Below are 26,189 nucleotides of genomic sequence, written 5' to 3'. Positions count from 1 at the left end.
CCTGCCAGGCTGCCCGGCTGTCTCAGCAGGGCTGCAACAGTGCAGGAGGGCTCATCCCATTACCTTGGAGTGAGATCATCCAGATCACCCCCTCTCACACCTGCCTTTACAGGTAGCGTGCTTTAAAGCATATGGTTAAATATTCTGAGTTGAGGCCCTGTGTTTTTCTGATGGCTTCTTGGTTAAGTACCGTTATGGGTCGAACAGCTGTGATGCTCACCAGAGATGTTCATCTGTAGCTGCTAGCAGAAAAGGACACCTTTAAACAGGGTTGGTTCCTCAGTCTTTCTTCTGTGCTGTTGCTGAGGAGGGCAAGGGGATTTGTCTGGAGGCAGAAAGGTAGAGTTGGTGTTGCCCCAAGATGCCCTACAAGTGGTCTCTGCCTTTACCACTGAGGAAGGACAGAGGTGGGACAGAGCTTGTGTGAGATCAGGGGAGCTGTGGGGTGAGGACCTGTTTCTGCAAGATGCTCTGTCCCCTCAGCTCTTGGCTCCATCTCCCTCTGCCATGGCCACACCTCCAGAAATGAGTCAGACCCAAAAGAGGTGCAGACACAGGACCAGGGAAATGGGACTAATGACATTCTTGGTTTAGGAGTTGGTAGGGAGTCAAAGGCAGCACAGCCCTGCGTGTTCCCAAATCCTGGAGTAGCTCCTGTTCCTCAACAGCCAGGAGACTGCAGGGGCCTGGGGTTTCCTTTGTGTTAGAGGTAAATATCAGTGCACCTTCAAATACTTCTCTTGCCCTAGGAGAGCTCTGTGCTCTGGGTTAAGATCTGAATGGTCTGCCTTGTCCCCAGCCAATGCAAGACTCTTCCCTGTATTTTTTCCAGTACTTGTTTTATTTGTCCCAGGAGATGAATATCAAGTTACTTCCCTAGGAGGCTTTGACATAGGCAGCTAGAGACCAGCAGCTGGAGGCTTTTCTTGATATGTAGTCACAGCACACCTCCCTTTCATTTGTCCTGTTCCATCCAAGCACTTTCCATGGGCTAGCATAAGAACCCCTGCTCCTCCTGGGGCTGCAGCCCCTTTCCACTCCATTCCTGCATGCAATGTTGTTACTCAAAGCAGTATCTCGGCGTGGTGCCTAGGGAAGAGCTGTTTTCTCTCCTGAGTAGATTCTCCAAAGCTGTTATTACTTTCCAACAGCAAATACAAAGCAAGTGGAAATGCTGGCTGATGCTGCTAATAAAATTCTTAAACATCTATGTGAGCTTTGAAATGCTTTCATCCCGCTGCCCTGCTCAAGGGGTACCAGACATGAAGGGAAAGCCTGTCAGTGTAAATGTCAAAGGGATCTGTGGGTTCTTATATTTGTCAGGAGGATGCTGCCCGTTTCCTATTCCCACTGTGTCACAGGGCTGGGAGGCTGTTCCAGCCCTTTCCAAGGAGCCAGACTCTAGCATCTGGACTCACTTAAACAAAGGGATTTTGAATCTAACTTTTGTCTAGGGATCTAAATCCCCTGGAAACCAAGGAGCACATTGGAAGACTCGGTAGGTGCCCATGAGTTTGTGGGAGCACTCCTACCATGCAAGGGAAATCAGGGTTGGGTGGCCTGGAGAGGGAAGGTCTCTGAGGCCAAAGGAGGTGGTCCTCAGGTAAGAAGCTAGGGCTGTTAGCCACCAAACCCAGAGAGTATTAATCCCCATTCCCTATAGGTTAGGGCTGGGATTCTGTGGTGTTTGAAAACTGTGGTGTTTGTGGTGCTGTAGTCTTAGGGTCTTTGCAAAGTCACCTTTTGCTGATATCCTGAGCACTGCAACTTAGAAACCGTAAATACAGAAACTGTGGGTAGTACCAGGTACTTCAGTCACCCAAGACCCACTTCAAACAGAGACGTGTTTAAAGTAGAACATTTCTGCAAAGATGTGCTGCCACCTTGGACTGAGGTAAAGGCTCTTCTTTCCCCTCCCTCATGTACATCTCCTTCATCCTTGCCATGTCCTTTTCCAACAGCAATTAACCCTGGTACCAGCTGAAATCAAGGGCCATCTCCATACAAATCCTCTCTGCTCTTGATTTATCATTTCTATAAGGCAAGTCACTGTGCCTGACCATCCTAGGTCAATATTTAAGCCTTTTTGCATCACCTCCTCCTGATCTGCTTCTTGGTTTTAAGCTGCTTTGTACACCTGAGACTAATAAAGGCATCTTTGAGGGATGCTTAGGGATGAGTGAGTAGTTTGGCTACTGGTGTGTCCAAATCCATCCATAGCCTCTGCTATGTATGTCATCTACAAGCCTGTGCTACGTATGGTAATAGCAGACCAGACAAACCCGTGGCACCCTGCGTCCCTCCCCTGCATCCTTGCTGGAGAGCAGCAGTGCCTGAGAGATGGGCCTGAAAACCACCACTGCTTTATGCCTTCCAGCTAATGGGGGGTGGTGGGGGGTGTTTAGCTCTGCTAATCTCACATCAGTGTTGGAGAAACCTAAACAAACCAGCCTGGACCACTCCAAGGCATTCATAATTAACTGGATCAAGCTCATAGATAATGAGTTTAGGGCTGCTCTAAAAACATCTCAGATAAGGTAAATGTAAAAACAAGTGGCCTATAATTGGCCCTTCTGCTGACATCTGAACTCTGGCCAGGCTGATGCACCTGGGGAAAACAATTTGAGGGTAGAGGGGGGCCTGGGACATCAGGCAGGTTCAGACCTCTGAGCATGACCTGTGGAGCAGCAGAGCTAAGGGTGAGGATCAGAGCCGCAGGAGCTCATGGGGCACCCGCACTCCTCGCGCTGGAGCCAACCAAGCTCCAGAGAGCAAGTGCTGAGGGAAGCTTGAAACATGCGTTTTGGTGCACGGGGAGGACAAGAGGCTGAAATGTAACTAGTTGCAGGGCAAACAAAAAACAAGTCACCACCAGGAGTGAAGGCTGGAGGGCAGGGGCGGGCAGAGTGTGCTGGGGAGCCCTGCAACAACCAGCCTAGGTGGTGCAGCTCTGCCCTCGCCTCGTGTGGAGCAGGGGGAGTGCTTGGAGCCCACTCATTAAATAATTTATTTTGCAAGCCTGCCATTTTCAGTGTGATTGCCTTGGGGAGCAGCTGGCACTGTGGGCAGGCTGGATCAAGTGGGTCCCGTAGTGCCTCCTGTAGGAGCCCTGCTCAGCTCACTCCCCATCACCCCGACTTGGTGGGCAAAACTGCTGACCTGGGGTGTCTGGAGGCGAGTGAAGTTTCACTCTCCCTGCTCCTGTGGCCTGGGGACAAGGTGGCATGGGGCTGGAGCACTGGGGAGTGTGGGGGAGATGTGGTAGGGAGCCTTTTCCCAAATGCCAGTGTAGGGAAGGAGAGCTGGGCTTGTGGGTGAGGTGGGATTTCCCTCCAAGAGTGTGTGAGGGAGCTCTGGCAGCTTGACCGGCTGCTGAGGGGAAAAGCGTGCTGGCCAGCAAGAGCAGGGCATCACTCAAGACCATGAATGCGCACATATCCCATGAAGAGGCTTAACATCACCGTAATTGGCTTTTAAAGCTATTTTGGTCCATTTGAGGGGGAGACAGGGTCTCCCCTGCAGATGACAGAGATCAGGGTGGAGTTTCTTCTGCCCCCACTACTGACTCACGCTGACCTTGGGCATGTCCCCCTGCCACCCCCCATGGAGGGACGGGAGCAAGGGAGGGCAGACCCCTCACTGTCCCACCCTGGTGTGCTTCGTTCTGAGTCAATGGCAATTCCCCGGTCCCAGGTCCTCAGCAAACTTTTACTCATAGCCAAAGTTTGTCAAATCTTCAGGAAGAAAGCCAGACGCTGGCCACCAAATACGGACATCAGGCCCAGCATGCATCCACACAGCCTTCCTCCTCACAGCCTTCCCTTCCTCATCACCTGCCCCTCGCCATGGCAGCTCTGGGACATGGGAGGCTTTCTCCAGCGCTCACCATAAAGCACTTTGTGTCAATCTATTGAAAAGGAGGCCTTTAAAAATAGTGAGACTGTTTTATTCTTCTTTCCTCTTCCCCCCGCCCGCCCCTTACACACTCACACTGAGCTGAAAATGGGGGAAAGAAAAACACAGGAGGACACATTGTTTTCTCCCCCCAACACCCCCAACCCGGAGCTGTAAAATACTTCTTAATCATTGGGAGCAAGAGGATCTCTGTGCTGGGCCTCCACTTTTTGTTTGTGAGTTTATTTTTCCTAATTCATCCTTGACAAAGGACAGAGCCATAAAAGAATTGACCAGCACGTCTGTGGGAAAAAACTGCCCTGAAAAGGGTCGGAGGAATACTGTAGCATTTCCAAACAATTCCAAGGACTAAAGCCTCTGTGAGATGCAGCTTCAGCTATAACTTGCCTTTCTAGGAACAAGCCTACATCTGTTTGGCAATGCCATATTTTGTAGGGTAAAATAAACCCTTGAGAACAAACAGGCCAGCTTATCCAGAGGGGTAAATGCCTGGGAACAGAGCTCACTTGTTAATCCTAAAACTGTCAGCAAAGACCCACTGGAGAAATTATAGCTGGCCACGGGCACTCAAGCTGTTTTCCCTCTGCCTCCCTGCCTCCCCCCATCCCCACAACAGCTGTAAAATCTTCTTTATTGTTCTGCTGGAGTTGGAGAACAGTGCAGAGAGGGCTGCAGGCTGAGGGCTGCAGCAGCAGGGGCAGGGGGAACGACTTGATCCATTGTGTCTGCACCGGTGCTATTGCTTCGGTGGTGGACAAAGAAAATGACAGCAATAAAAGACGGAGAACAGCCTGAGCACCTACTAAAGAGGCATATGAACAGGAAATCCTGGCTCGTTCCCACATCTGAGCTGCGTATGGTTTCTTTCCCTCCAGGATCATTATGTTTAATGTTCTCCTGCAATTCAGGCAGCTGAGCTGATGGAGCCCCTCCCCTCCCCCCCCTCCTTTCCCTTCTCTCATCGGATTTTGAGCCCTCCCTGTGGCAAAATGATTTGTGCACAAGCAGCCTACACAACGGTGCTTATAAGGAATTTGCCCCTGCCAGGAGTTATTAATGGCACCCCAGTAAATGCCCCCAGCAAAACGGGCCGCTGCAAGCATCAAGCGCGTGTTGAAAAATCGGTTTTAAATCGTCCCTTGGGGAATGACCTATTGGCCACCTAAAAAATGCAGGATTGGTTCGCTGTATAATTAAGTTCAGGCCATCTCTTGTGCTTACACACGCAGAAACCCAGATGTCAGCTTGGTACGAGTCAAAGTGCTGGGCTGCTTTTAAAGCACTAGAAGACAGACCGCGAGGGCATAACATTTGCCACTGGAAGAAAACCTACTTTGAATACTGGGAATATTTAACTGACTGCAACAGATAATTAGCCAAACCCTCTTACGCCTCCAAATATAGATTCATTAGTCATATGAAAATATCTCATTGGAACCAAATGTGAGTCATTAGTGAAGTCAATGGCAGATCATAAAAAAGGTACCGAGAGCCTCCTTCCCCCATCCCAGAGAAGTCGTGAGTGTGCGGTGAAAATAATTCTCTCCATTGTCTATTGAACATCTGCTGGCAAATCTGTTTTAAAGGGAGGCTTTTGAGGGGCTGCTTGTGTTCAGGGCTGTGCATCCCATTTTCCCACTTTGCAATTTGTGGGAGTAACGAATGTAAAGTCTGTGCTGGGCTTTTTTTCTATTATTTGTTTCTTGTCTTCTTGAAGAGACTTCCTTGAGTCACTCAGGCTAAAATTCAGGTTCCGTAATACAAAAAGGAATTCTGTAACGTGAAGTGGAATAAAAATACCTTTGTTATTTGCTTCTAATTTCAGGGGAACATTTTTGTTGGCTGGGAGTTTCCGAGTCCCCAACACTCAGAGCAATGACTGCTGCAAGCAGCAATAAGCAGCAACAAGTGCTACAGTCATAGGGACCCCAAAACTAACTGGATTCCTCCAGAGGCACAATGGGGATGGTTAAAATCACTGTCCAGCTTAAGCAAGATGCAGACAAGCAATGGTGTATTTTAACAAGTAAAGCAAATGGGCAGCTCTTCCATGACAAGGTATCGGCAGTGTGGCGGGCAGCCGGAGAAAGGGACCATGCTTTATTAACTCTGGTAAAACCTGAGTTATTGCTTGGGAAGTCCCAGGGATGGGGATGGGACTGTGTGCTTGGTCCCAGGATGCATCGCAGGGATTTCATGGAGCACGCTGAATGCCGCAGGCCATCATCCCACCCTGCGCTCGCGGATCCCACAAATAAACATGTTGTTCTATAACTCCAGGGCCGTGAGTAATCCTGTGCACAAAGTTGTGCCACACGAGTCATCATCAACAGCAGCATTTTGCATTTTTCTTAATTTGAAAAAACCAAAACCACAACAACAAAAAAACTACAGCAGCAAATGTTAACTCTAAGTACCCCAAAGCTGACACTCCTGCTGCTGGGGGAACTCGGGCTGCCTCAGTGCCTGACTTTAGCCGTTCAACCCCACAAAGATATTAACCAAGTTTTCCAGTTTCATAAGCTCGGTTGCATTCCCTTGGCTTTGTTGTTGTTATTTTCATTAGTCAAAAAAGTCACCTTTGTGTAACAGCCCTTGTACTTAAAATCCTCTGTGTAGCCTGGGTGTTGGGCAGAAGGGAGAGGAGTGTGTTAGGGTTTGAAATGGGTATTTCACACCAAAACCCCAAAGCCCGGAGAACTCAGCCTCTGCATCCCTGGCCACACCCCAGCTTTCGGGCACCCTGGCGAGGCAGGGGAGGCACCGAGCCCGCCGCAGCTGCAGCTGGCTTTGGTCTGGGGGTGTAAATGCCCTGTGGGGAGCCAGGCTGGAGATGTGGGCAGCCCTATGGGCACAGAGCTCTGCCACTCCAAGGGGGCTCACCCAGCCTCAGGGCCCGGTTCCCACCGAGGCAGGATGGCCTCGGTGGGGTGGGGAAGGGGGAGGCTGGATGGCAGGACTGTCCCTGAACCCAGGTTTTTCCCACCCCATCCCCACAGCGGGACCCAGCCTGAGATGTGGCTGCTCATGCCTGGTCTGGCACTTCTGGGGCAAGGGGTGAAAGTGGGCTCCCACCTGCCCCCAGCCCCCCTCCCGTCTCTCTCTGGTGCTGTGGAGATCACTCGGTCCGTCCATGTCCCCCAGCACCGGGTGTCCCTGTGGGGCAGGACCCCAGCTCTTTTGTGAGGTAGGGTCTCCATCCCTCCCCGCACTAGGCGTCTCTGTGGGGCAGGCCTCACTCGTCCCCGTGGGGCAGGCTCGATTGCCCGGGCGCGGCCCCGCTCTACCCAGCGGGGCAGACCCCAGCCTCCTTGCGCGGCAGATCCATGTCCCCCGTGGGTCACACCTCGGCTCCCACTGCAGCAGGCCCTTGCCCCGTGTTGGTCAGACCCCCCATTTCCTCTTCAGGGCACCCCCAGCCTCCCGTGCGCCAGCCCCAGACCTCCCGGAGCCTGATGCCCTCTCCCTGTGGGGCAGCCCCCCTTCTCCCCTCCGGGGCAGCCCCGACCCCCGCGGGGGGGCGGGCGCGGGGGCGGCTCTAGGACCCGGCGGCGCCGCGGCGCGCCCGGCCCCGCTCCGCTCCGCGCCGCGCCGTGCCGCGCCGTGCCGTGCCGTGCTGTGCCGTGCCGCGCCGTGCCGTTCGGCTCCGCGCCGCGCCGCCGGGAGGCCGAGCGGCGTGTCCACCTGCCGGCCCCGCCGCCCGTCAGTCCCGCCATGGCGCTCGGCGCGGTCGGTCACGGCGGCGCGGCGCGGGCCGCCTGGCCGCGGCTGCTGGTGGCGGCGGCGGCGGCGGCGCTGGCGCTGGCGGGGCCGGCGCTGCCCGAGGTGCTGTTCCGCTGCCCGCCCTGCACGGCGGAGCGCCTGGCCGCCTGCCCCCCGGCCGCCCGCCCGCCCTGCCCCGAGCTGGTGCGGGAGCCGGGCTGCGGCTGCTGCCCGGTGTGCGCCCGCCTGGAGGCCGAGGCGTGCGGTGTCTACACGCCGCGCTGCGCCGCCGGCTTGCGCTGCTACCCCGACCCCGGCGCCGAGCTGCCCCTGCAAGCCCTGGTGCAGGGGCAGGGCACCTGCGCCCGCCGCCGCGACACGGCCGAGTACGGCGCCAGCGCCGAGCGCCCCGCAGGTGAGAGCGCCCGGCACCGCGCCGCCGGCACCGGGGAGCGCGGGCCGGGCGGGGGGCTCGCGCAGCCGCGCGCGGAGGACGGGGCAGCGCGCGCCCTGCGAGCGAGGGAGCGGACGCCGCGCACCGGGAGCGGGCGGCGGCGCCGGGGTGCTGGGCGCCGCGCTCCGGGCACCGGGGACCCTCTGCATTGCGCACCGGCCGTGCGGCACTGGCACCGGGCACCGCGCTCCCGGGACCGAGCGCCGGGGCAGCGGAGCGCCGGCACGTCCCGGGGACAAAAGGGCCCTGAAGGGTGGCCTAAAGGGGGTGCCGCCGGGGCAGAGGGACCCCTCGAGAGGGCAGGGAAGGGGGATTCCGGCGGGAAAGGAGGGAGAGGGCGTCCGGGGAGGGACAGAGGGGGCAGGAATGAGAGGGGCGCTGGAGGGGGGAGGAAGGACCGTGAGCGCATCCCTGGGCGTGAGGGGAAATGGGGATTTGGGGGGTACATCTGCCCCGGGGGTCGGAGGGGTTTCCTGCTGGCACGGGGCAGGAAGCCCAGGGGTGGGGTGTCACAGGGGGAATGCAGGGACTGTCCGGGGCGGGGGCAGGGCAGGGTGGAGGTTGGGGTCTCGTAGAGAAGAAAACCCACGGGGGAAGCTAAGGGTGAAGTTTGGGGGGGATGCAGCTGAAGGGAGGGGGAGCTCTTCGGGGAGCAGAGGGAGGTGGAGGTTCGCATTTGGGTTTGGCGCCGGACTGAAATTACCCCGGAGGGTGACGGATGCCCCAAAGACACGGGGAGAGGCGGTGCGGGAGGACCGTGTGCTGCCTGGTGGGAAGGGGGTGGCTGGGGGACTGCGGGGGCCCTGCTGTGCCGGGAGCCCGCTCCCTGTGGCTGCTTTCCCGGCAGAGCCCACCCTGGAGTTGGGGTGGCCGCTGCCGGCTGCCGTGGGGGTCCTGGCCCCCTCTGGTCCCCCTGGTCCGGGCACTGGGTCCTGGGGGAAGAGGAGAGTCCCCCGAGGGCACAGCCCCGAGGACGGGGATGCAAACAGGCTCCTGACCTGTTGCTGCGCCTGCTGTGGGAGGCAGCGCTCCAGGGGGTGCCGATACAGCAGAGATTGGTTTATTGATGCCTCCTCTCCCTTGCGATCCGCCGCAAGCTCTTTCCCTTTTCGTGGCATGTTGAAAATTGCCGAATCAGGTCTGGGAGTAGAAACCAGCACTTTCTCCTTTGAAATCACCCCTCCTTGGCTCCTGCCTCCTTGCTGGTTTTGCTTCCTTGGCTATGACTGGGGCTCTGACCCTGTTTGCATAACTAGTTCAGCAGCACGACTTTGAATTCCTTCCCTTCCCTCTTGTTGAGGCTTTATTTAAAAGCGCTCTGAACCGGGCTGTACCTCTTGGCTTCACTCACCGAGAAGGATGCGAGTGCAGCTGGGTACCTGCGCATGCTGCTACACTTGAGGGGGAGAGATGGAGAGAGGGGAGTGAAATAACAACAGCAGCAGGGAAAACTTCAGACGTTGCAAGGTGCATGCTGCTACACTTGAGGGGGAGAGATGGAGAGAGGGGAGTGAAATAACAACAGCAGCAGGGAAAACTTCAGACGTTGCAAGGTGCTGCTTCTGTGCACCCAGGCTGCCATGCTGTGGTCCCCACTCCTGACCCCTCCTTTGCCCAGCTGCGAAGGGCTGTGGAGAGCCGGGAGTCTGGAGAACACGTTGATGTGAAATCTTGCTTGACTACGGAATATGGGTGTCAAGGGAATGAATTTTACACTCTCCAGAAGAAGCCAAGGGCGTTCAGATTTAAGGAATCTGGCGCTGACTTCCAGGCTTATGCTTTTACAAGAAGTTGGGGGGGGGGGGGGGGCACGGAGAGCATTGCAGTGATGGGCTGAAAGGTGATTTTCTGAATTAATGCTGCTTTTATGGACTTCATTTCAGAATTATGTTACTTCACTGGGTATTTTGCTTGATTTTATTATCTTTATTCCTTTACAATGGATGTTATTTATTTGTATCTCTGTGTGTGATACACACACATAAATAGCAAGTTTAAGAACATTTTAATGTATTAGGTGCTCTGTAATGTCCATAGGGGGTGAATAATAATACTAGCACAACCTTAACGAGCGTGATGTGAAACATGCAGCTGGAATATTCACAGTTGAGCATGTCTTGGCAGAGGAGCTTGGACATCCAGAAAAGGGTTTGCTGTCTTCAGATTACAAAACTTTTAACAGGTTGTTGTACCCATTAGAAAAAACAAAACAAAACAAATCAAAACACCAAAGCAACCGAACCCACAACAAAAACAAAATCCAAATCTGCCAGCTTCGCTTGATACTCTTCTGTTCAGACTCACATCCTCGCTTCCATCTGTAGGGTGCCTGCAAAACATGTACGAGGGAGAGTTTGCTTTTCTTTTAAAGCAGTGACAGGGAAAGCAGTCTGGCACCCAAAAGAGCAGGGATTGGAATTTGCTTTCAAATGCTGATGTTGAGCTAGTTTCAAGAGTGCCCGAGAGCAGTTTTTTGCCTGCAAAAGGCAGGTGTTGAGGCTTTTTTTTTTTTTTAAATGTACTTAAAGGTATTTGCCCATTTTCCCCTTTCCAACTTGAAAAGGCTCTTTTGGCTAATTCAGGACTGGAATGCAGAGCTCGTGCTATTTCTGAATTAAGAGGTTGGCAATTTTTTTTGTCCCTGATGAGAGGCAGAAGGATTGCCCAAATGAAACAAGGAATAAAACTCTGCAAATTCTCCTGCTGTGGCTCCAGCATTGTTTAGTCTTCCACATAGGTCTGTAAAGCCAATCCTGAAATGGTTGTAGATGGAAAGTAACATAAACCACCATGTAGCTAGGAAGCAGGGGATGTTGCTCATTGCACAAGAGGCTTTGGGTATTTTGAAGATGTTGGGAATGTTGGAACAAAATAGCAGCAGTCTGTGGAAATCAGTCTGAGAACTTCTACCCCCTCCCCGGGGAGAGGAGTGCAGGAACTCCCACCGGTGGTGGGAGCGAGGTGGAGGCTCAGCACCTCCAGGGATCAGGGCCTCTGGAATAGTTTTGATGCCACTGGACCACGCTCCTTTACAGTTTATTTCAGGTCATTGCGTAACAAGCTTTACGTACTGCTGGCTGGAACTGCCTGAACTGGGGACAGAGGGTTGTTACTGTGCATGCAGAGCTCGCAGAGTTCATGCCAATCTCGAGTGTGTTTATTCTTTCTGCCCCTCAGCGAGATTGGCATGCTGTTTTGCAGATGGACTAAATGATGTGCCCGAGGTCGACCAGGACACAGGGAGCAGGGTGAGGGATGTCTGTGCATGGTGTTAGCAGTCTGCATCCTGGCAGATAATGTCCCAGTCCCTGAGAGCCATCTTCTCTCCAAGCAGATCTGAATGGGTCCTGGAGACACAGTGTGCTTTGAGAGGTGTTGAAACATCAGGTACCGTTAGGGTCTCTCAACCTCTCCAGTCTCAGCTGGAGGGTGGGGATGCTGCCTTCTGCTGTGGCTATCATGAACTGGAATCGGGGGCCTTGCATGGTCTTGTCCAGCTCTCAGCTGCAATGTCCTTCTCCCTTCCTTCTGCTGGGTTTACTCTAACCTTGTGTCAGAGTAGGCTGGTTCAGGAGCTAATCCTGCAGAAAGCCAGCCCCAGGAAACAAGTCAACGGTTTTCTGTCAGATCATTGACCTGAACTGGCTCAGAGTGCAGCAGGGTGCCGGTGCTGTTCCAAGGTGGGAACTTATGCTAGGAGGTGGAGCAGAGCAGACCTGAGCGGTCAGCAAATGTCCTAAATTGTCTTGCCCAAATTATGAGCATAGCTCATAACATCTATTTTCTCCTAATGGAGACAAGGCCCTTGGAATAAAACTTGTTCCACTCTGAAAAAAAGGTTCCTGAGCGACTGCTCAGAGCTGACCAGTTAAGGGAATTTTTTTCCCTTTTGCCAGTGCAGTTCAGTTGGGTTTGTAGTATTGTTTTATTTTGTTGTTGAGATATTTGTGCTAATTCAGTGGTATCTGCCTCAGAACCCACTGCTGGCTATTAAGTCCTGCCTTGGAATCTCACTTCTTTATTAAAACAAATGTGGTTTTTTTTTAATTCCTTGCCAGTGCAAAGTAACCTTTCCAAATGGAAAGAGAGCTGTGCAAAGAATGTGGCTCCAGGCAAACTTGAACTTGCAGGGCTGGGTTTGCCTCATTCACCTGGTCAGGGACTCCGCTTTGAACTCCCATGATAAAAAAACAGCGTCAAAATAGTTAACTGTTAAAAACACAGCTTGCTTTAGCATCCAACTAAAATCCTTATTTGGGTAGCCCCAAATGCCACACATCCTTCCTTATGGGTCAAATGTCAAAACCTCCATTTCCCCTTGGCAGGCAGCTGCTAAAAGACAGTTTAATGTATTGCTGCAAAACACAGACGACTCTGAGGTTGGAGGTAGCATAATATAAGTGGAATTTTAACAGCAACTTGAAAACCATGCCAGTAATGCTATGAGTGCATTTTTCATGTCCACTGAATTGCCAGGAAGACTTCTGCTTTCCTCCTGCTTTTGTAAGGAAATAAAGCATCCATCATGATCTGCATGTGCACGCGTGTATCTGTCCTTCTGCCCCCACAACTTCTGACCCTGTCAGTCAAGTTGACCAGATCTAACAGAGCAGTTAACGTTCTGAGGGGGCTGTGTGGCTAAAAAGTGGGCGAAGGGTAGAGGAGAGCCAGGCTATGAGTGTCCCCCTTGTCCTGTGTGAGATGCCTTTTGAGGCAAAAGCACACGACCAAGAGGGAGGTTATTTACAAGTGCTGCAACCAGGCATTCAGCCTGGCTTATGGAAGCTTGGACATTGCTAGGCACCAGCGGAGCCAACGGCAAGAACCAGATCCACAGGAGTGTGTTTATAGGTCCACGGCCACTGCAGCGGCTCTGCCCAGCATAAACTGAATGTCTGCAGAGCTCCTTGCCTTGGAAGAAATTATTAAAAGTGAAATGCAATTAATAATAATAACAGCTCTAAGGATGATATGTGAGTGAAAAAACCACACAGCTCATCTGTCCTCACTGCCTCTGGGGCTCTGCCAGTAGGTGGGCCAGGTCTCCAAGCAATTTTGCGTCAGCTGTGTCGGGTTAAGAGCTAACCTGGTCGGGCCCTGGGCTGGCTGTCGTCTTTAACTATTGAGACAATAAATAGCACCTTGTGGAGCAGCTTCTTGAAAATAATGCTACCCCCTGCTCCAGTCCCACTAGTGTCTGCTGTGGTGGGGTTGATGGTGGTGTGAAAATGGTGGTTTGGAGGGAGGGGGAAGCTTGGGAAGATTTCAAGGCTCTGGCCCAAAGGAGAAATGTGTTTTCATGCCGTCCCTTGGCAAATGATCCGTTTCCTTCTTGCCCTTCGCAGTTGTTTCCTTTCCTCTGGGTTTCAGGCTCATTCTCGCTGAGCATGGTATTTGTCAAGCGAACAGCAAGAAGCCCTGTCTGTGAGAAAGTCCATCTCGTTTGTTTTATCCACATCCAGGAATTGAGCCGAGGTAAACAATTCAGGAGGCAAAACAGTGAAAACTGGAATGTGAGAGGTATGTTTGTGTATGGCTCTGTACGAGACCTGGCTGCAGCGTTAGTTGAGGTTAATTTATCTGCCCGATGGGCAGCTGTTGCTGTTACCTACAAATGCAACTGGATTTGTGAAGCCAGGGTTTCACCCCAGTGGCCAGCAGCACTTCTGGACCTGCTTTTCCTGGTTGCGTGTTCAGCACCAAGGAGCTAGGAGAAAGAGCTGTTTCCCTGGTGACTTTTGGACTGGGCAATTCCAGCTTTCTCAGCATTGTTTTATCTGCCTTCCCCCCTGGTGCTGATTCCTGCAGGGAGGATCTTTTGCTCTAGGCAGACAGAGTAAGAGGAAGGCTAAGGTAAAATGCAAAGATGCTTTTAAAGCATTTCTGTTACCAGAGGAGGGCTGAGCTTTGTGGTGGTTTCCAGGTGTAAGAATTCCTGTTTTCTTTTCTTGAATCAGGATAAAATATATAATTTTGATCCAGTGGCTGCTTAGCAGACACCTTCCATATCAGAGGGTGCCAAGCTGTTGGCCATTGCATGCGCTTCACTATTGCTTCCACCCTTCTTCAGCCCTGGCTCCTCCTTGGGGAGGTGCTGCCTGAATGAGTGTGCGTGTGACTGCTTTTGAGGGTGTCCTTTAGCAGCGCATACCGAACACAGTGGACTTGGCTTTCCCTTGTCCTTGCTGACTGTTTGCATTTGCCAGAAGAGGCAGGTTTGGCCTCGGTGGAAGAGTGAGCGAGGCTTTACCCGATGGCATTAGCCTTGTGGGGAAAGCTGTGTTAGTGCCCTGTGTCTGTCTAGGGGAGGGAGTTGCCTTGTCTCCCTTTGCTGTGTACCACGCAACAGCATGCTGCCTCATGGGTGCTGAGTGTGCTATGGGGTTTGGAGACTAACCATGGTGCATGGGCCTGGTGTGGACTTCAGAGAGAAGGAAAGATCCTTGCTGGGGGTCCTGATGTGCAGCTTATTCTTAGCTGTGTTTCATCCCTGCTGAGCTGATTTCGTGGCAGTTACGCCCAACTCCCCCCCCCCCCCCCCCCCCCGTCCTGGCGCAGATCCTTGTGCTCCATCATACAGGTCTTGGTCCTCGTCTGGACCCTGGGTGAGCCATGATAGGGAGTTAACCCAGCGAGACCTTCACTTTTCTGGAAGCATGAGTTTTCTGCCAGTTTAGCAGATTGCAAGTCCAGTCTTACTATCATTTCCACAAAGATAAACTACCTTCAGCAGACTGAGTCTGACTGAAACATCTTTGCCTACTTTCAGCAGTCATTGCCAGCAAGCTGGGAGGTGTTTCTCATTCACGAACTGGCCAAGCATGACCTCATTAGACGTGCGAGTTGACACCTAATTATGAGGGAACGTGATGGGGTGGCTTTCCTAGGCAAAGGCTTAAGAGAAAGGGGTTTGTGCAATTATCAGAGCTTTGCTGCAGCCCAGCATTTGACAGCTTGTTGTAACTGCGTTATTGATTGTCTTCTGTTCAGCGTTCTGCCCTACACGTAATTTAGCTGGATACCAGTGGGAAGATAAAAGTCTCTTGCTGCATCAGCTTATGGTAGAAATACATTTTTTTAGAAAGGAAAGGGTCAGTAATCTCTTGCCTTTTACAGACCAGAATACTGGGAAACATCAGGTCACTTTTATAAGCCTTAAACTATCCTTTGACATTGCAGCTTTTATTCTGAAGAAAGCTGCACTGTGCCTCTTGGCTGGTAAGGGAACAAGTTCACTGCCTGGTGCTCCTGTAGTCAAAGATCCCATTAATTCTGCCGGCCGCAAGGAACGATTTCTTGGTAGTTCATTCTGGACTGTAATTGAGAGTGACACAAAGCACTGCTGGGAATTGGACCGTGTTGAAATCCCAGCTTTTCCTTACAATTTTCTGCAGACAAACTAGCTCAGGTGGGATGAGGGGATTTCTAATGCTCTGCCCTTGAAATTAATAATGTTTCCAATACCTTACTGGCTGGAAGCAATTTTAGAGAGGAGTTTTTGTGCCTCCTTGCAGCTTGTCCTTGTAGCCAGGTGATGCAGGATGCCTACAACAGTGACATGCTGTTGCAGTCACTTGCACGGCATCATCTATGGGAGGGACATGTAGTCCTATAATGTCTGGAAAATTCATGAAGCTTTTGCAGTATTTTTGCTCAAGACCACAGCAAGATTTCCATGTAAGAACTTGCTTTTCAGACCTCAGCCAGGGTAACCTGTTGTCAGCATTTCTGGCTAGCTGGAGAAGACCTAGTCCACGCTAATAGACTTCTCTTGGCTTGGTGAGAAAGTTGTCTGATAACCTTCCCATATTTTCCTCTTGCTGTTTTAAAACTGGAAAAGGGTGGGTGCCAGATGTCCACGTCCCAGGAGTGCTCGCTGTTCAGTCTGGGGGAAGTGGTGGGTGAGTTGTTGAAGGTGTCTTTGCAGGTTTGGGTGTCCTCCAAGACCTTTTTGTACCTCCAAAGATCAGGTGTATGTGTCCCAGTGTGAGGTGTCTCCTGCAGGGTAGGGAGTGCCCTTGTATTTTAGAAGTTCCAAATTTTGCTCTTGAGGGGAGCAGGACAGATCTTGAGTGGCTGCAGTGAAGGCAGAAGAGTAGAAACAGTGAAACTGGATAGAATCTGACCTTTATTTGCATTTGGAAAGTTGCTCAGGGGTCATTTTCTGTATGAATCCAGGAGATTTTGTCTGTGGTGCTCAGCGCGCCGTTCGGCTGCAAGCTGAGCTGGGGGGAGACGCAGGGTTTGCGACCGGCACGATGGCAGCCCTCCCACACAGCCCATGTGGAAACGCTCGTCTCCCGTTGCTTTCAGCGGGTGAGCGGCTCGCCTCCATCTGGTGCTGTTTCATCTGGCACTTCAAAAGCAAGCAGAAATGGGGAGAGGAACTCAGGTTTAGCAAAGAGGAATGGCATGAGGAGGAGGAGGAGGAGCAGGAGGGGCGACCGGCATGGGGCTCCATCCTGCCGCGCTGTTGGAGCCCAGAGCTGGTGCTGGTGCTCGGCCTTGCAGCCCTGGCAGGGATGTGTAGCTACAGAGGCTGTGGGTAATCCAGGGCAGCTGGCTCAGGGGCTCCTCGGGACGCCTGGTGTGTGTCCTGTGGGTCCTGGCTGCCGGGGGCGTTCGGTGTGGAGGTTGTAGGGTCAGAGTGGTTGGCCACCATGGTGTTGCTGTTCCCAGTGAAGCTAACCTAAGAGTTCCAGGGTTTTCCGTGACTGTTGTTTGTACCTCCTGGTCCCCCTCACTCACTCCACAGTGCCTGTGCTAAAGACAAATTCCAGTTATATTGGTGAATTATGTCCTGCTTCTTGGGGACAGTTGTCAGGGGTGCTGCAATCCACCCTCCACGTGGTAGCTGCTTTGCTCTTCTAGGTTTGCAGCTGAACCAGCGTGAGGAAAATGCTGAACAATAACATTATAACAAGTCTTACCACTGCTTTCTGAAGGCTTGAAGAACTGCTCCAGACTCCATCCCAGGCTCTGAAAAGGCACCTCTTAGTCCAGCTGGTCAAGGACAATGTTCTTGTGCTGGAACCTTCTTGCACTCTGCACTGCTGAGCTCCAACAGCTGTTCTTTTTCTAGCATAGTACCCACCACTAATCAAGGGCCATGAGTCTGATACAATCCCTGATGTGCAGAGGGCACTGTCCTTTCTTCTGAACGTCATATGAACCAGGTTGATATAATGGCAGGGAAATCACTGCTGCACCATCTTGATCTGACTGTGGTGTGAATGGACAGGTAAATCATCTGCCGTGATGGAAACTGGGATGAGGAGCCCTAAAGCAGTGACTGGCTGTGGTAGGGGACCTCTTCCTTTGGCCATGGTGAACAGTGCTGCCTCCATGGCTTGTGCACAGGTGGTGTTGGGAGGATTTTCGGTTAGACTGTTAGAAATCCAAGTTGTTACAGACAGTCCATTACATAGGACGTTTGGGGCAAAGGTCTGGAATTCTAGTGGTCTTCAGGGAATATTGCCATTCCTGGGACTGGATGGTGGGACAGCACTAGAGGTACTATTTAGAGGCTAATGCTCTGATCCATCCCTGAATTTAAAGACCAGTCCAGAACTGGGAGGGAGAAATGAGTCTATGGCAAAATGGTGTCTTCTTACAGTAACAGGTCAGCCCTCTGTGGGTATGCTGAGTAATTCTGTTGTTGTTGATTTTAGTGGCTAAAATAAGTTTATTCCATGCTTTTTTTTCCTGCCAGGCCCCACAGACCTGTCACCCCCATCTTGCAGGGAGCGAGACAGATTCCATTAATTCTTGTGCATTATTGAGGGATTTCAGTCCATGAGGTTCTGGCCTGGAATTTCTCTGTGGAGGAGCCTGGCTTCCCACTGCCTGCAGAAGGGACCTGAAAAGCTCAGCTTCATAGCATGCCCAGCTGGGTGGTGGGAATAGAACTTCTGATGTCTCCAGGACAAATTCGGTACCCTGCTCCCTCAGGGCACCTGTCACTGAAAGCATGGCCAAGGCTAGGCAGATAGAAATGGTTGGTCCACAGACCTTTGAATAATGCTGAAACGGCTGATTCAGGCTGATTTTGGAGGTCTAGGAAGGTCTAGACCTCTGTGCACATGACTGGGGCATGCTTGGTCTGGGGGCACTGGGAAGAATTTGGCATGGAGCCCTCTGACGCAACTCTCTTGTTTAGTAAAACCCGGGCTGTGGGAGTCGGTGTGAGGAAATAACAACATCCACTTTGGTTTCTGGATCTGGAGTCTCTGTCCCAGGGGCCGGTGGGGTGTTGCAGAAGGCCACAGGAATCCTGCTCATGACCACAGCCAGATTAATAGCCATTTTGGCAGCTTTTCAGGAGTGAGGAATTTGGCCACTTTCACAATAATGGCTAGAAATTCCACATGAAATAATTAGTTTTATTACAGGACATGTCCTTCCTGCTCCTCCAGGGCTGCCTGAAACACTGAACTCATTACATGAAGAAATGAATACAGTACTAAAAATAAGATCTGGTATCCCAAGCCTTTGTGAGGAAACACTCAGAGTGTACCAATATCCTCTACCAGACGTGCTTCCCAGGCTGTGGCTTTTGGCCAGATGAGATCTAAACCAAGTTGGAGATCAACTGCAGCCACTGAAACACCCCAGCCTGCTCCGTGAGGGTGCCTTCTCTCAGCCTCTTGGCCCCTGCTCAGATTTAGCCATTCATCTAGACTTCTTAATTACCTCCATGGTTTCAGTTTGATGCAGTGTTCAGGTCTGAACCTTGGTTGTCGTGCAGTGGAGGCTGCAAACCTTCAGCCTCCTCTCGCCATAGGCTGGGTTTCTGTAGCACTGTTCCTGTCTTGCAAGGACACCCTTTGCTTCTGTGGCAGTAAAATGCAAAGAAATACCCTTGAGAAAGGGTGCTCTGCATTTGAGTTTTGGTCAAGGGTATGCCATAAAAATGACAGCATGGGACTTTGAAAAGGTCTGCTCGAGTGTAGTCAGAATAACATTAGACTGAGTAAATATTCTGGGAGCCCAGAGCTCATAACTTTCCCTTGCTTACTTTTGCAGGGAGTCAGCCTGTAGAAACTTACCGGCTCTCACATGGCTTTTAAACAAAGGTTGACCGTGGACTCAGTGTGCTTTTATTTTAATCCCTTTTTAGAAGTGCTGATGTTGTCTTGACATTTGCCTGCTGGTAAGGGGCAGGTGTGCAAAATGCACACTGCTTGACGGTCGTTCCACTGTTTGCTTTATGAATATTGCTTCAGATACTTGTGTTTGGACAGGGGGTTCTCCTTTTGAGTCCAGCCCCTCCTTTCTGCTCAACCCCACCTTTGTGAACCAGGGCTTGCCTTATTTGCTTTTTTCCCCCCCTTGTTTTTGATGAAGTGAGTTCAACATGGCAAAGCAGACTGAGGAAGTGGTAAAGTTCCTGCAGGTCCCACTGCACAAAGCATGGTTTGGTTGGTGCTCAGCCCTCCTGAGAATCGTGGTCTTCATCCTGCAGGGACTAAGGCCAGATGATCTGACAAAGGGCTGATTTTCAGCATTGACAAAGTATGCCTGGTAAAAAAGAGGAAAAAAATGATAATTAAGAGATAGATTCTTCTCATCTCAGACAACTGGAAAGCTTCTGTCTTTCTAGTAATGTTTGTTACTGATTTCAGTCATTGCTTTACTCCATCTTTGTGTTTATTTTTTTTATCAGGCCAGTTTTGAGGATTTGTTACCTTAAGCCCTGGCCATTAGGCTGGTCCTTCATGTGCTGAAACTGACCTTTGCAAATTCAGACCATGCTGAAAGTGCTTGGGCAGTGCAGATATGACCAGGCAGCAGACCAACCTGGCCAAAGGTCCATCAAGCCCATAATCTTGCCTTCGGTGGTAGTCAGCAGTGCACAAATTTGGAATTTATGAAGAGTATGGAGTGAGCCTTGCAAGGTGGTAACAGTGCTGTGGAAACCCATCATGCTGCTGACGCCACTGAGCCTGCTATTAAGGGATTTCTAGAGCACAGACCTGTCTGCTGGCTGCTCACAGAGGTACCTTCTTTGTTGGGTGAGGTGCCCTCCTGAGTTCTAGAAGTGAGGCTTCAAGTGCTGGAGGAGGCAAACAAACCCTCAGCTGTGTACATCACTGCGGTGTGTTGAAGCTTTGGGATAGGAAGATCCGCACGTACGAGACCAATTTGGGATTGCTCTTACAAATCCAGTTTGCTACCTGTTCACACCTCCTGGCGCCTCATGTATCCAGGAGCAACAGCCATGATGAGAAGGCAGGTCCCATTACTTGGGCTGTGCCCAGTGGAAGCACAGCCTTGCCCAGATCAGGTTTTTCCCTGAGTTATGTGCTAGGAGAGTTCAGCCTCCAGGTTGTGATTGCTGGCACTGTCCTGTCCCCTGGAGCTGATCAACCCTAGCAGAGCTGAAATGTGTCTCAGCTGACCTGAAAAACTGCTTATGATTGAAATGTGGTGGCCCCCTATAAATATTTAACTAAGCCTGTGTTTGTTTTTTTTCCCTAGTTCTTCTCTTTTCTTTTTCCCAGACTGTGGGGATAGTCAACTGAATGCATATCCCCTTCATTGCATCCCATGATGAAGCAGCATTTTTCACAGTGAAATTATGCATCTTGCTGTCTCCCATCATCATTACCCATGTTCAAGACTGACATTGAGCTCAGTGTTGAGTTTGTGAATGCTCTAGTGGGAGGGTTTACAACCCGCTGTGGGCTGCCCACTGCCATGTATATCATAAGAAACTCTGTAGAGTTGCCATATAAACTATATCCTAAGAAGCTCTGTAGAGTGTGCAGTAAGCTTTTGCAGCTCTCTTGAAGCAGTGAACTCCCATCAGATTTACGAAACATTTTAATGGGGGAAGTTCCCAAAATTTTGTCCACGAGAGTTGTGGATGGGTGGGACTTCAGGCTGTGTGTCAGAAAAGTGTCTGCAGTGCAAGGCTGGAATTAGTGCAGTAACATGGCAAAGAAGGTTCCTCTGTGAGCTGCTGGCAAACTGGGCTGTGCTTTGGAAATCCCTGAAATTGTGGGCTGAGCAGTGTCATCAGCATGACCTGAGCTGGGATGACTGCCTGAAGCTGGTACCTGGGGCTTGTTGTGCAAGGTGTGCAGCCTGCCCTGTACTGGAGTAATGCCGAGCTAGGTTGCTCTCGTCTCTTTCCAACCGTGTAAGCATGCATGGTGCCTGGAGGGCATGTAGCCACAGCCTGGCAACAGCTGGGACATGCTAGATCAGATTCTGACCCTGTGATGGAGTTGGGGAGTTCGGTGGGAGGTGCTGGCTTCGTTGCAGGAGCAATGCCATGAGGTAGGGTCACTCACCGTTGCAGCTCAACACGGAGCAAATGCAATCTCCCCATTGTGGTGGTGGTGAATGGCTGCATTTCAGAGCCAGAGACATGGTGTTGGTTCCCCTCTGCTGCAAAGCCGGCCTTGCACAGCGCAGGGCTGGTGCAGTGCGGTGCAGTGTTGCCGTCCTGTCCTGGTTTGCGTGTCAGAGAGCAGGGCTTTGCTGTTTTCTGCTGGTGTGTCAGACCCTGAGCCAGGGTTGCAGGTTTGCTTTTTTCCCACCTAGGCGCATGCATCTGTTTTAAGGCAGCCAAAGTGCACGTCGGGCAAGACTGAACCTCCCCGAACCCTCCCAGCTTCCCAAGGAGCCGGTGTGGGGACCTTGGAGCAGGTTTAGACACCAACTTTTGGGCAAACATATGTTGCAATGCTGCCTGGAGGGACTTCTGTCCCGGGGGCTTTCCTGTAGAGAGACATACCCGGGAAGCAGCAATAGCAAGTGACTAAATGTCACGGTTACATTCTTGCCATCTGAAAAGAGCTCCCTATTTTCTTTTGGCTGTGAAAATTAACTTCCCTTTTCTCCTCCCCGAGCGGGCGAGCTGGCTCCCGGTGGCCGTGCCCTCGTGGCGGATACACAGGACGGTCCAGGTCAGGCTGAAAGGAAAACCCTCCTACTGGGGGCTTTTCACTGTTGTGCTCCTTTCTAAAGAAAATGTGCAGGGCTTTTCCTGGCCCTTGTGAAGGCCAAGATGCAGGTCTGTAGCTGGAATAGGGTAAGACTGGCCTCATTTGGGAGCTCTTCTGGGTTTTGAGCTGCTCTCTTCCCTCACACATCCCCTGTGCTGCTGTCTGAGCTGTGTGGGATGGGGGCTGGCATCCAGCTTTCTGTTATCCGTGTGATTAACCTCATCCCTCCCTGACTGTGGTTCTGCTGCCCCCAGGCACAGCCTGGCCATGCACACCTGCATTTGGCCCCTGCTGCACTGTAAAAGCCCTACCTGGAAGTTAAGGAAACTGAGGCAGGTACCACTGTGTCCATTCTTCTCGGGGGCTACTTATCCTTTTGTTCTGGAAGACTCAGTGATGGGATTGTATCTCAGGAGAGCAAGTTTCTTAGACTGAGCAGCTTGCTAGTTGCTCCAGTGATGAACACTACAGAAAACGTGATGGTGCCACGCGTCACCTAGTTTGAAGATGCCAAGGTGAGGAAAATATTGAAAAGGCTCCAAAGCAAAATTCCCTGGTATATTTCTGAGTTTATTTTAATACTCTTTCCAATACCAGAAGCCTGGACTTTTGTGGGATGGGAGCCCGACAGGTAAGGAATGATCCAGCAGCTGCTGCACCTAGGAAAAATCAAGAGCTTGCTCCTGATTTGCAAAAGGCTCTGGGATCTCCTTGGAGCCGAGAAGAGGATATGCACCAGTATACCCATGCTGACCATGTGCATTCAGACCAGCGTGTTCATCCCAGCCCCTCTTGCCTTCTTGCTTTGCTGCTCTTTTTTTCCCTAGAGCCCTGTACCTTCTTCCCATTGCATTTTTTTGATCAGCAAGGGTTTTTTTTTCCTGCTATAAAGTGCTGCTCTCTCTTTCTTCCTCTTGTTTTCTCTTGGTGCATTTCTGCCAGCCTCACCTTCTCTCCCCATGCCTGCTCTCAGATTTGAGTATTTTCAGCAGGTGCTAGCAGGCTCATTTTGACATGTCTGGCTCGGTGAAGACCTGTTGAAACCTGCTGTTGCTCCAGAGAGAGGAGCTGTCGGGGGCTACCCCGCCGGGGTGGGAGGGTCAGGTGCAGAGCTCTGCATGAGCACGTCTGGGAGCTGTGGAGGTGACACACTGGGTTTGGAGTACAATGGAGTCCACATGTTGGTTCCTGCTTGGGGCTGATAATTTCAGTTTGGCTGCCAAATCATAAAAAAAAAAAAAAAAGAGAGAGAGAAAAAAAAGGAAAAAGCAAAATCTAAGGTTTTGTTCAGGTAACTGAAATATTGGTGTTTCTCCTTGGGAGCACAAAAGAATCTCAAAAGAAGCTTGCAAAGATGTTGAGGGAGACCAGCCTCAAAAAAATGTTTACCATTTGAGCATCTTTAAAGAAAGCAAAGGGAATGAACTGAGAGCCAGACTCAAAAGTGGCCCCAAAGAGCATGCCACCAGTTTACCCAGTGACACAGGATGTGCAAAAAGTGGCCCCAAACTCTTCCTTTGCCTGAGACATGAATACAGACTGTCTGGGCTCCCATACTGCAACACTTGGGTCTCATGAAACGTTGATATTCCAGTTGGCATAAGCAGCTGGTGGTTTTTGGGGGAGAGCCTGGAGGAGTCTAGTGATCCTGCTTGGCTTGGTGAGAAGCAGCTGCAGGAGCCCCAGGATCTCTGGCTCAGTGGGTGTGGAAGAGTTTAGTTCCAAATGGCCAGGCTCTTGGTGGCTTGTACTTTCATTGCTCTTCCAGTTCTTGCTGAAATTGTGCAGTTAACGAACCTCTTGGTGGAGCTGCTGGTATGTAGGCTCCCCTCCACACAACCGGCCCCAGTACCACAATCCGCTATTTCTTTTCCGTCTAAAATGACCAAAAAGAAGCCTTGGGTTTGACCATAAGCAGACCTTTTTGACTTGGTTGCTGTTATTGCTGTGATTAAACCCAAACAAAACCAAAACCTGGAACATTTTCTATGTGTCCAGTTTTATTTCCTTCTTTTTTCCAGGTCATCAGCCAAACCAAAAGGCCCCAAACAGACACCAGGTGTTTGCACTGTCTTGGTTTTCATGCAAACATGCAGTTGCTTTATAAAAACGTGTGCAAGAATTCGAACTACTTTGGGGTTTTCCTACTCACTCTTTCTCAAGGGCTTTGGAAAGAACTTCTCTTTTCTGTTGCAGCTGTACTGAGATGTTTTACTCCTGGTGCTCTCCCTCCAAGACAGGGCAAGGAGTGGTCATCAAGAAGCTATGGAGAGAGCAGTGTGACTGTGAACCCAAGTGGACTTTGGAGCAAAGCCCTACAATGAAGTTTTCCGGGAGGTGGGGGGGGTGGGTTGTTGTTGACCCTCAGGAAGGGTTAATTGTCTGCACCTGCAGCCACCCCTTTTCTCCCCTCCTGCAAAATGAACAGTTTTCCTGGAAGCCCATCCCAAAGCTGGGGATGGTGTCTTGCTGTCACATAAAGCAGTGCAAATCCATTGCCTGGACTACACCTGGACTGGTGCCAGTCCAATTTCCAGAGAGTTGGGGGGCGACTCTGCAAGGAAAGTTTTCCTAGGTTTCGGTAATTTGGGTGACCATCAGGGCATGCAGGCTGAGACATATGCGGACATTCACCTCTTAGCTCTTTTTTTTTTCCAGTGACCTGAGATGCTGTCTGTCTCTTCAGCATGCAAATTCCTCTCTGCTTTGCATCGCCCGCCCGTAATTCAAACCGGGGCAAATTGCTTTCCTCCTCTGCTGATATCCGTTTTCTGACTTAGCGTTTCTGCTGTCATTGAGTTTTGGCCTTCACCCTTTGGGGGCTGGCACCCACTGAACCCAGCTGAGAATGTGGCCCTTTGTGCCGGAGCTGTTTGCAGGAGCTGGGGAGCTTTGCCTTCCCTGCTGTGAGCCTTTTTGGCTGGCGAATGCATGCCCTTTTCTGGTGGGGAGGGATTTAGGGATGAGGAGGAGGTGAGAGCGCTCCTTGTGCTGGAAGAAAAATGATGAATGACTCTCTTGTGCTTCTGAACAAAACCAGGAAATCAGAGGGGGGGGTGTGTGTGAGCAAAAAAAGAGGAAATGAGAAACAGTACAGAGGCCTCCCCCGCCTTCATGTAAGCAATCACTCCACAGCATCTGGAGTCCAGTAAAAGGGCCGTTCCCAGGAGACGTAGCACTCGCCAGCCACACAGATCTCCTTTATTGCAAACTCCTGGGGTGTGCACCCCCGCCTGCCCCGTGCTGGCTTGGAGGGTGGCCCTGCACCCAAAAACAGCTTAACAAGGGCAAACCAAAGCTCAGTTTCCATGGCCGTCGGCACCGGAGACGCACATGTCTGGCTTAGCTGGCAGGTCATGGTCTGGAGCCGGCCCGAGGATATGGTTGCACTGCTGTCGAACCAGCCGGAGCACCCGGCACGGTGTTTGTGCTGGCGTGCTGCCTTGCAGCGGCGGCGCTGACGGTACCTGGCCAGCGTCGCGTTACAGCAGCGCAGACGATGCGGTGATACCCTGTCTGGCATGAAACCTGCTGGAGTGAAGTCGCCCCTCCTGCTCTCTCCCCCGAAGTTGTTTTGGACACAGTAGAAGCAGCAGGGATGAGCGCAGAGCAGGTCACTGGCCGTCGTGGTTTGGGTCTGATTTTAAGCACCCTCAGGACGGAGTTAGCATCTCAAGAAACCCTGACATAAGCTATTTATTTGATGCAGGAATACATAACTCTGGTGGGGTGGGAGGTGATGGCACTCCAGGACAAGCCATGGCCAATGAGGTCTGTATGAGGAGAGTGGTCCAGCCAAGCTTGGCTGTGGCTTGTTCTGATGTAGCCACATCCACCTCCATCCCTGTGAGGTGTTCCGAGCACACTGCAGTCCGGTGGCCCAGTTTGAAGCGCCTTTGCTCCTGGTTAAAATATGTGTCTGGTAGGGACCTTAGCAGGCCAGACATCCTCAGTGTAATCTCGCTGGTGTTACTGATCCAGGCATTGTGGAAGGGGCTTGTCAGCAGTGGGGAAGCTATTCCTGAGCATAGCTTTAAAGTTGTAACACAGGTTTCAGAAGTAGAGACCCTGTGAGGAGAGTGGCTCTCACCTGTTTCCAGCTGCAGATGATCACAGCTGAAGCAGATGAGCATCTTAATTATCTCAGCCAAAACACCAGCTAC

The 26,189-nt window shown here is 51.5% G+C and overlaps 1 protein-coding gene across 3 annotated transcripts in view; it reads left to right on the top strand.

The window, feature by feature from the left end:
* The window catches only part of IGFBP2 (insulin like growth factor binding protein 2), a 94,367-nt gene that overhangs the window by 22,857 nt on the left and 45,321 nt on the right, over positions 1-26,189 (top strand). Inside the window, exon 1 of one of the 3 annotated variants that reach the window (XM_056349141.1) lies at positions 7,521-8,032. The exons of the other annotated variants lie outside the window; for them this stretch is intronic. Coding sequence (XP_056205116.1) covers positions 7,630-8,032 — 403 coding nt within the window. The 5' untranslated portion in view covers positions 7,521-7,629. Of the gene's footprint in view, positions 1-7,520; positions 8,033-26,189 lie in introns of those variants that run through there. 3 annotated transcript variants of the gene reach the window in all.

This window comes from Falco biarmicus, chromosome 8 (assembly GCF_023638135.1).
Source record: "Falco biarmicus isolate bFalBia1 chromosome 8, bFalBia1.pri, whole genome shotgun sequence".
Taxonomy (NCBI): domain Eukaryota; kingdom Metazoa; phylum Chordata; class Aves; order Falconiformes; family Falconidae; genus Falco; species Falco biarmicus.
The sequence above is the reverse complement of the archived record's forward strand: the minus strand, read 5'-3'. Positions and strand labels throughout refer to the sequence as shown.